General features: G+C 34.5%; 1 protein-coding gene across 1 annotated transcript in view; it reads left to right on the forward strand.

The window, feature by feature from the left end:
- LOC144452856 (sialidase-2-like) overlaps positions 1–11,998 on the forward strand; it is a 49,710-nt gene that overhangs the window by 8,731 nt on the left and 28,981 nt on the right. The window contains exon 2 of the mRNA XM_078144040.1: positions 11,019–11,058. Coding sequence (XP_078000166.1) covers positions 11,019–11,058 — 40 coding nt within the window. The remainder of the gene's footprint in view (positions 1–11,018; positions 11,059–11,998) is intronic.

An 11,998-nucleotide genomic window follows, 5' to 3' on the forward strand; every position in this document is an offset into this window, starting at 1 on the left:
ATTGGTAAGGAACACAAGAAAAAATATTGTGTGTGTGTCTGTGTGTGTGTGTGTGTGTGTGTGTATGTGTGTGTATGTATGTGTATGTATGTATGTATGTGTGTATGTATGTGTGTGTGTTGTGTGATATATACGTGTGTATATATATATATATATATATATATATATATATATATATATATATATATATATTTATATATATATATATATATATATATATATATATATATATATATATATATATATATATATATATATATATATATATATATATATATATATATATATATATATATACACATGTATATATAAAATGAAATATATATATAATTATAGATATACATTTCATTTTCAGTTTTGGATCCCTCATATATTTTACTGAGCCACTTACACTGTCATGGCACTCTACAGAAATAGAAACAATCTTTTTAGATACCAAATACTCATCGTTACAAACCACGGCCTGTTTTACGGCAACATTCTTAACGAGCCTCCCACAAAATGTAGTGGTAGAAATAATAACTCTAGCTTGCAAGAATGTTAAATACTTGGAATTTTGAAGATTTTTCACTTTCAAAATGATGTATTTGGATATGCACTGAAATCTTCCATCCTTCTTACCAAACAAACTAATTTCATGGATTTTACCCATTTACATGTAATACAGTGACTTAGCATCCAGAATACTCAAGGTCAGTCTCTCTGTGACTGACAGAAAATGTTGCATTGAATTGTCAAACTTTCTTGTATTTCAATCAGCTGTTTTAGCATGAATAGGAATCCAATCTTGTCAAATTGAGACATACAATTTGATGAATTATATAAATAAAAACCTTCCAGGTTGTAAAGTAGGATTTATGGTAACACCCGACTGTCAACTAGAACTCTGTATTAGTAGTTACAGTGATATTTCTTGTAGTCAAGGCTAGTTAATTGACCTTTGACATTGAATATTATTACTTGTGAGCTTTTGACATTGAATATCATAAATTGATTTTCAGCTTTTTCACTTAAAGCTAAGAATACTTACATAAAACCGAGATTATTAAAGACAGATACAGACACAGATACAGATACAGATACATATACAGATACAGATACAATACAGATACAGATACAGATACAGATACAGGTACAGATACAGATACAGATACAGATACAGATACAGATACAATACAGATACAATACAGATACATATACAGATACAGATACAGATACAATACAGATACAATACAGATACAGATACATATACAGATACAGATACAGGTACAGATACAGATACATATACAGATACAGATACATATACAGATACAGATACAGATACAGATACAGATATAGACAGATACAGATACAGATACATACAGATACAGATACATATACATATACAGATACAGATACAGATACAGATACAGATACATATACAGATACAGATACAGATACAGATATAGACAGATACAGATACAGATACAGATACATACAGATACAGATACAGATACAGATACATATAGAGATATAGATACAGATACAGATACAGATATAGATACAGACAGATACAGATACAGATACAGATACAGATACAGATACAGATACAGATATGGATACGGATACAGATACAGATACGGATACGGATACGGATACAGATACAGATACAGATATAGGTACAGATACAGAATGATGCAAGTAATCTCTGGTACATATGTATGATATCGATAATACGTCATATCTATGATAGTACTAGCAATACCTAGCTAACATTGCTGAGAGGTTTGAAGGTTTAATTAGAGGGACTGAGTCATTTCCAATAAAAGTAAAATGGCAAAAGTACACTGAGGCTTTAGTATAACTGCAGGTAGTAATTTTTACAGTGTGACTAAAGATAAATCTCAATCAGAAGTTTCACTCCATCCTGACAGATGTTGCACACAAATAGACACTGCAAACAATTATTTCAGAATGTATGTATAGGATGGTACAGTGAATGGTAACCCAATTTTCTATTAACTTTACCATAATGCTGTCGACAGTCTATGAAAATAACACAGTAGCATTGCCCTGTGATGTCACTTACCGAGAGTGAAACTAGCAGTTTGTATTCAGTAGTATGCATATACATACATACATACATACATACATACATACATACATACATACATACATACATACATACATACATACATACACACACACACACACACACACACACACATACATACATACATACATACATACAGACAGACAGACAAGCGTACAAGCATACATACTTGACACAAATTAACATGTTATAAATACATTTGTATACATAGACATTCCATATAATTTATGCATCATGTGATATATGAGAGAGAGAGAGAGAGAGAGAGAGAGAGAGAGAGAGAGAGAGAGAGAGAGAGAGAGAGAGAGAGAGAGAGAGAGAGAGAGAGAGAGAGAGAGAGAGAGAGAGAGAGAGAGAGAGAGAGAGAGAGAGAGAGAGAGAGAGAGAGAGAGAGAGAGAGAGAGAGAGAGAGAGAGAGAGAGAGAGAGAGAGAGAGAGAGAGAGAGTCATTCTTTTTTCGCTTTGAGAGCGATACATACATACATACATAAAGAAGACAAGTTCGTTATTTCATTATGGGTTTACACTACGGCCCATTTCACTAAAAGGATCATCAGGTATATGGATGAGTGGGTGGACTCACTGACTGTGTGTACAGTACAGTACACCTAGCCATTAATGACCCACCTGACTGTACACACACCCTCACACTGTACACAGTCAGCCAGTCCATCCACTCACCCATGTAGTGTAAACCCATAATGAACTTGCCTTCTTTTATTCTTTATGTGTGTGTGTGTGTGTGTGTGTGTGTGTGTGTGTGTGTGTGTGTGTGTGTGTGTACATATGTACAAAATTATGATATTTCATAACTCATATATAGCTTATATTATTTGTCACAGCTGCTGTCATCTGTACTGTACTGTTGGTTTGCAAATGTTAAAAACAAACAATGCACTCAGTCTGTGTAAAGTAAACATTACCAATTGTGTTATTTGTAATTTTAGAATAGAATACTTTGACAGCATTTAATCCAAGTAAAATTAGTTTTAATTCAAAAAATATGTTTTAATAAAATAATTAGATAATAAAATATGGTATTGTGTCAGATATTTGGTAATTATACCGCATAAAGGCAATTTTTGAAAATGTTTAATATTGTAATGAGGCCAAATAAAAAAAAATTGTGTTTTGATAACCCAAAGCCTTCGACCGTAAATATTTTTTTAAACCATTTGAAACAAAAAGATAAATTCTCTGTTTTCTTTCCCCAGTGATGTCTGTATATATTTCATCAAAGTATCACATAAGAAGTATTCTGAATGATATTTCGTTTGTTTTTGGGTCAAAGCAATATTTTTCCAAAAATATAAACAATTAAAAAGATAAAAGAAAATAAGGTAAATTCCTGACCTACCTACCGTATTTTCTGAGGATTGTTATCGGAAAACACAGTTATTTTGTTTCTGCCTAATTACATATAACTGTTTAGAATAATGCTTTCATTCCCTTATTCTGATTATAGTTACTATTATAATCTAGTTTTGTAAATGCCAGTTATAAATGATGACATTAGAATTATTATTAGAATTATTTTGAGGAGATAAAAAATGACTATATCCAGACGTATCTTATTAAAAAATAAAAATCCAATAATATTAATGTCAACCAATATGGTCTAAAGATAATAATAAAACCAGATGGGTGCAAAAAGTAATAGATAATATAGAACCTGGAAAGTAGTAAAATTGATGTTTCAGTTTACAGTGATATTCACATGACCAGCGTGAAAGGAATAGACACAACTATGAAGTGCGGTATCTGATAACACGAGGTTGTAAAATACAAGACACCAATATTTAGACTGACTGTTACTAAGCACACTATTTTTATAGATAATGTTGCAATACAGTGGATTGAACCTTAGACCGAGATTGAACACAAGACATCTATTGTACAACCTCCTGTTATCAGATACCACACTTGGTGTTGATTGTTTGAATTAGACTATCCAGAGTGTAATTGTTTATATACAGAGGTCTTATCAATTAGAAATTATCTCTAGAAATTGTGTGCGCTCTGTCAAATTGGCTTAAAGTTAAAGGACACACTGGTCTCAAGAATCACACATATACATGTACACAATCACACATATACATGTACACAAAAAAAGTCTGAAACAAACACACTAAGGGATAGAATAATAGACAGTTTGATGTTAAGAATGATAAAAATAATTTAAATTTATTTATTGAACTTTCAGTCTCACATTCTTAGGTTGAATATATCTTCCTCCTTCATTTCTAGGGATCCTACAAATACCTGATAAAAAAAAGTGATATAGACATATCTGAAACACTTTTTAAATGATATGTTGTGCATACAGTGTGTATTGATTATTCTATTGTACTAGGTGGAAAGAGACCATAAGGTAGAAAGACGATCGTTGCACTCAACTACCCCCGGTAGATGTAGGAATTCGGTCAATTTACATAAAGACTAGACAATGCAGGGTGAGAAGGAAGGCAATAAACAAGTCGGTTTTCCCTTCACTGTCACTTAATCATGCACATCGTCGTAATGTGTGAAGTAGTTGTGAGTTCATTTACATCATATTCATAGTGACAGGAAGGGTGCGAAAACCATAAACTCTACATGAAATGAGAAGACAGTTAAATACAGGACAGGGATGAGAAAACCACATACCCTACATGGTATGAGAAAACAGGTGGTTTTGAGTCGCTAAAACAGGAAGTTGAAGATCATTAATTTTAATAAGTTAATCTTGTTTGTAGCTATTATGAATTAGGGACTTAATGGGCTACCACTCACTACTAGTACTAGTTAACTGATACAGAAAAGATTAAATTTTAGTTGATCAAACTATAAGTGTGTGTTTCTGTGTGTGTGTGTGGGGGGGGGGGGCAGGGGGAGGTATGCAGATCAAACTCAAAGATAGAAATGGAACTATGAGTGTGGATGGATGTGTGTGTGTGGGAGGGGGATGCCTTGCAGATCAAAAACACAGATAGAAGACTTCATGGACCTATGAGTGTGTGTGTGTGTGCGTGTGTGTGTGTGTGTGTGTGTGTGTGTGAAGGGGGGGGGGGTGTCTTGCAGATCAAAGTAAAAGATAGAAGTAGAACTGTGAGTGTGTGTGTATATGTGTGTGGGGGTTGGGTGGGGTGGGATGGGACATATATCTTGTACATCAAACTCACAGGACCTATGACAGTGTATGTACATGTATGTACATGTATGTTTGTGTGTGTGTGTGTGGGGGGGGGGTTATGTCTTGCACATCAATTCAAAGATAGAAGTGGACCTGTGGGTATGTGAGGGTGTGGGGAGTATGTTGTGCAGATTTGCAGATCACATTCAAAGATAGTAGTGGACCTATGAGTATGTATGTGTCTGTTGGAGGGGGGGGGGGGGTGATAGATCTACAACTTTTGATTAGATAGGTGCAGGGGTGTTAATCTTATGTCAGTAGAATCATCTGATCTGGTATTAAAAACACTCTTGGGATTATTGATAAACCTACACTTAGCTTCAATTCAGTGACATACAGCCTCTGAATCCTCAGTCCCAGATGTGTGAAGATAGAGACTATTTGCTTTAGCTTAAGTGTGTACCTTATATGCAGTTAATCTTAAAGAGTGCTACCAGACATTTCTTTTATGGGATTGTAAGATTCGAACCCATGTAGCTGGAAATCTGATCAATTTTACACTAACGGCTTCAGAAATACTTAATAAAGATAAAAAAGGCAAATTTCACAAATAAAAAGAAAGAAAAGCAACAAGGGGAGCTCTGATAAATTTATCTACTTAGTACTCCTGACAGAAAACACTGTAAGAAGCATAGAAATTGGATAATGAAATGGCGAATGGCATCCTGTCCAGTACAAAAGCTTCAGAATTTTATGTGTGAACGTGTTAAAATTCAATGACTGCTTATACAATATGTTCATGCAAATGTTATTAGTAAACCTGAAGAAATGATCAAAAAATAACAGTTACAATAATAATGATATACAGACTGTACTAATAGTAATAAAGTGAACTTATAAAAGTGTTGTGATTGTATAGAAATTGTGAAAGGCATTGCAGTGAACAGCTTGCATCACAGATTGTGATTGATGGCGTTAACATTTGGTGCACATTACTCAAATGTAGTGGTTTTGTTAATGCTGTAAGTAGGTAATTCCAATCTAAATGCCACAGGAATAGTGTGTATGTCGTCACAGCTATACTATGTTGTGTGTGAAACTATGCTCATTTTATTTCCATTTACCTCTTATTACCTGTAAGTTTTAAACTAAATGTGAACAAAAACAGTGAATTTACGAAATAACACATACATTTGAACCACATTCCCCCCTCTATGTTTGTAACAGAGGTCATAACATCAGCCAAAATGCTTGATTTAAAAAACTAAATTTTACCAAATTTCTCCTCGCTGTAACCATGGGAACAAAACCTCAGCAAAAATGTAAGACACTGAATTATACTGCATTTCCAGTTTGTTGACATGGTTACAAAACTTCAGCAACAATGCTGGATGTAAGACACTGAATTATACCAGAATTCCCCTGTTTGTTACTATAGTTACAAAATGCTGGATGAAAGGCACTGTTGCCCAGATACCCTTCTCTGTTAGTGTTACCATAATCTGTCAAACTATGCCTTTCTGTTGCCTGCCTTACTTGAAAACAAAACCACAATTATCAGAGCGACAGACAGACAGACAGACAGACAGACAGACACACAGAGAGACAGACAGAGAGACAGACAGACAGACAGACAGACAGAGATAGACAGACAGACAGAGACAGTCAGAGACATGGAGAGAGAGAGAGAGAGAGAGAGAGAGAGAGAGAGAGAGAGAGAGAGAGAGAGAGAGAGAGAGAGAGAGAGAGAGAGAGAGAGAGAGAGAGAGAGAGAGAGAGAGAGAGAGAGAGAGAGAGAGAGAGAGAGAGAGAGAGAGAGGGGGGGGGGGAGGGAGGGAGAGAGAGCTGTTTATATCAAAATTTCTTGGAAGTGAATCGGATTCCCAAACTTTTGCAAACATTTCGCCAGCATCATCAGGGATGTACTACAATGGAAGAGACACATGAAATGAGCTTGACAGAAACAGCTGGGATCTCCATGCCTCCATCCTGGTTTAAATCTGACTTCCTTTGGTGAATACATTATATGATATAGCTTTCTTCAACATGCATCTGTAAAGTTGATTTTCTTTGTCCATAATTTATGTTGTAACTTCTTCAAGTGTTCCCTTATGTAGTACACCCCTGGCAATTCTGCCATTCATGATATAATTATGGTTTCTTAATGTCTTAATTAAAATAGTTACAATTTGCAATGTATGTATGTCTGTACATGTACATATTTTCCAATGTAAAAACTCAGTGCATTATTCATAAAGCAAAATTTAGGCATATTCCCCATGTGCAAATCTATAGTATATAAAATAAGACAGTTTCTGGTCCATGATTACTTATCTTATCTATTACCACTAAACTTCACTTTTACTCTGTGCATTAGCTTGACATATAACAGCTTGCTGTCAGTTTTAATATCACCAAGTATATAAAAACGATATGACGTATATTGAGGCAACTTGACACATGGAAGGTTTCTTTTATCGTAATCAGTAACGCAAAGAGAATACTAGAATGTGGCGATGTTAGACCTTTTTACCTTAAAGGAAATTGGAGGAAAAAATTATATTTTGTATTTGTGGCAATTGAATGGATATATTTATTTTCCCCATTCTACGTTTGACCTTAAAGCAAGTTGTGTTAGGAAAAGATGTTATTGCATATTGAGACAACTGGAGATATCTGAGGGTTTTTCACACCAACATCAGTCACACACTAACATGTTGCAATACATTTGTATTAGAATTGACCTTTGACCTAACAGCAAGTTATCAGAAAAATTGATGTGATGTATTTGAGGGAACTTGACACATGTAAAGATGTCTTTCATTGTAATCAGTAATAACGTACACATATAACATGTTGTGATATTAGAAGTGACCTTTGACCTAAGTTATAATTAATAGGGAAACACAATTTGATGTATAATATGCATATTTGAGGGAACTTGACTGATATAAAGTTTTTTTTTATCCTTATCAGTAGTAACGTACACAGATAACATGTTGTAATGTTAGAATTGACCTTTGACCTAAACGTAAGTTATACAAATAAATTATGACATATTTTAGGTAACTACCTGTTAAAGTACATCTATGGTTTCCTGCACACTAATGTATCAGCCATACACTAGTCTAACACGTTCCTATATTAGATTGACCTTTGACCTGAAAGGAAGGTGTAGGGCTGCCAATCACTGTTATTATATGATATGTATTTGGAATAATTGGCTTAATATCTTAGAAATGGAGCCACATGGATCAGATAGGATCTCTCTCTCTTAATCAGCATCAACTCTTTGCATATAGCCTATAGGTCTGCCATGCATGCCAGGCAGCTGTTTTTCAAATTCTAATTTTAAAGTGGCCATATGGATGAGGATTGGGTATTTATTTTGTATTTTTAATTTATAAAAAAAAATTATGATGGCATCCTACTTGAAAAATCAATGTGAAACAAGATAGACCAAGTCAGTGCTAGTATCTCAATACATTGCAAAAAGCTAATAAAACAAATGTATAAAAAAACGTGTGAAATGTTTGTTATTGTACATACCAGAACAAAACTTCTTACATTTATCAGTCCTTTGCAATTTATTGAGCTGCAAAGATGGACTTGGCATATGTTGATTCACATTGATTTTTCAAGTAGAACACCATGATAAAATTGTTTTATAAAATAAAGATCCAAAATATTAAAATACCCAATCCTCATCCATATGGCCACTTTAATCAAACTCAAATATTAGCCTTTTAAATAGGCAAGCTTGTGAAATACTATGTATTATTACGCACATGTATGTACCAGAAATTACTTGCACTGATGTACACGTGTGTATACTAGGGGTATTTGTACTGTAGTGCAATACCAAAGACATTCTTGCGTAGTTACATGCAAATGATATGCAAATGAGGATGTTATCGTTTGCTACACACGTGATTGCGCTGTATGATATTTAGGGAAATTGGCCATTTTAGATAAGCAGAACCCATACTACGTGAGTGCCAGTGTGGTATTTGCACTCATGCTTGCAGTGTTTTCTGCTACGCATTTACTCCCTACGTTCGTGAAAGTTTTACGGACACAGAGAACACTGCAAACATTCGTACAAATACATGTACCCCAAGTGTGGTATTTGCACTCATGCTTGCAGTGTTTTCTGCTACGCGTTTACTCCCTACGTTCGTGAAAGTTTTACGGACACAGAGAACACTGCAAACATTCGTACAAATACATGTACCCCAAGTGTGGTATTTGCACTCGTGCTTGCAGTGTTTTCTGCTACACGTTTACTCCCGACATTCGTGAAAGTTATACGGACACAGAGAACACTGCAAACATTCGTACAAATACATGTACCCCAAGTACAGCACACTTGCACTCACATGTTATGGGGTGCTGTGATATTACATTTGTATCTTTATCAACATCACAAATTTTGACAGAATTTACTTGAAATATACAAAAAACATTGAGAATTATCAGTTAATTAATCAAATTTCATTTTAGGTAATAAAACCATCTTTCCTTTTTTTAATTTTTGTATTGAAATATTTTTTTTTGTTTGCATTGCCCAATAAGAGGACTAGGGTTCAATGTTACTGTTCGTGTTAATGCAGGAGGAAACCAGAGTACCCGGGGAAAACATGCATTGTTCAGTAGACACTGTTTGACACTCTTCTTACTTACAGCATGGTAACTTTTAATCAAACCGAGAATGTTTTCAAACCTCGACCACAGTGTTATAAGTTGTTCATACTTTGCATAACCATATTGTAATCTTTTCTGCATTGATTTAGTTTTCTTTTGAATGTCAAATCTAAACAGTCTGCCCTGAGTAATAAATGTTATACTGAATTCTAAACTATTATTGAATACAGTAGGCTGTAAAGTCACATAGTTGCTTAGTCTGTAATGTACGCCGTGACGGGGTGCCCTCACACATCGGCCAACCCCTACCACCTACCTAGTGTGAGAGGAGGCCAGTGAGGGTGAAACGTCACAACATATCTTACAGTCTAATAGTTGCTGTGACCATTATTTTCACCTCACTTTTTCCACAGTTAAATGTATGTACAGCAGAATTTGTTTAAAACTGTTATTTGTTGACTTTTTTTATGTCTGGGGAAGTAGTAATCTTTACGGCCCAGATATAAGTTTTACGGACCGAGGTATGACAGAAAGGGCCAAACTTTAGGAGGGCTCGTAAACCGTACTACTGAGGTCCACAGAACGTATATTGCTGTGAATTTCTATATATAAATATGTGAGGGGACAGGCCTAGACTAGCTGTAAGCTATTCCTGACTCCCCAGGTACCTATTGTTATAGCTTATATTTATACGGGTAACTAAAACTGATTTATAAATTATATTTATTAAGTAATCATTTTGAACAGGGTATATATTTATCAAGAGCTGGTAGCCAGCAAAATACAACCAGCTATTCTGCAATGTTTTGCTGGCTATTTTTTCAGGAATTTGTTTAAAATTTCTTTTTTTCAGCCAGTATATTTCCATTGTTGGGTAGATTAATGGGTCTCATTCATAGATATTATTGCCTACTATTCACGTTTGACTGGCTCCTTTTAAAATAGCTACATCCCCGTTGAGGGGTTAATGTTTTTGTGATTTCTGATCTGTTGTATATATTGAGAGATTTATTAATCAAAACTGTTTAACCTGTATTAATTCATCTTTTGCTATAATTTGTTATAAATATTCTTTGAAATTTATGACTAAATAAATCATTTTAAATTATTCATCTGTTTGTGATTGTTTCAAAAACATTTAAACCCAAAATTTGTTTGATTTTTTTACAGAAATATTTGGCAGAGGAGACTATGGTTATGATACATTTAGGTAAGGAATCCTTACTTATTATCCTGAGTAAGAAACTTTAATGAATTTAAATAAAATGTATGTCAAATCTGTAGAAATGCAAGATTTACATGGACTGTATCTAGACTGCGTCACCATTAAGGTCTTCTATATGTGCAAGACAATTTGTACAAGTGACCCCTCCATCTCATCCTCAAGTGCTCTTTGTCTTAACACCCCCCCCCCCCCTTTCCTGTGCTTCAAAAGGTGTTTAACTTTGTGGAAGGACTCTGCCAACTGCTAGTGAAACTCCATGGACAAGACTAGTTATTGTCTTTGAACAGAAAGTATGGATTTATTCCCCGGTCATTATATGTCATAACAACCCATGTCTGCGTCACTACATCAAACACTCCAAATTGACATTTTTTTTTTGGATTTTTTTATAAATCATGCTTGAAGAAGTATACTGGTATTACTCTCCAATATTTTTCTTTAGCTAGAAAATACTCATAACCTTAAGGGTTTTGTCACTGCTCATCTAGTAACTTGTAGTGACAAGGCTCCTTAGGTCACTCATATTTTCCTTGGCAGAACAAAGAAAAATATAAGGGAATAATATCTTCTTATACCATGCACTAGCCAAATTGAACAAAAAATATGGAATATATACTCTGGTCATTTTACAATGAACATCTATGTCTAGACAACGCGTGTCTACGTAACTGGTTCTGCTTTGTTTGAAAGTGTGAGTCAAAGCGTTCAAAATTGCCATTACTAGTGACTCATAGTGACAAAGGCCCCTTAGGTCACTCGTATTTTCCTTGGTTGAACGTAGAAAAATATTGGGGAGTAACATCTAATTATATCACGATTACTTTTATCAGTACATGTATACTATTAGTGGTATTTGCTCTGCTGAACAATACAGAAAACATTATTGCGTACCTCTATATACATTGGCACACCGCCAATCACGAAA

Source organism: Glandiceps talaboti, chromosome 23 (genome assembly GCF_964340395.1).
Source record: "Glandiceps talaboti chromosome 23, keGlaTala1.1, whole genome shotgun sequence".
NCBI classification, from domain to species: domain Eukaryota; kingdom Metazoa; phylum Hemichordata; class Enteropneusta; family Spengelidae; genus Glandiceps; species Glandiceps talaboti.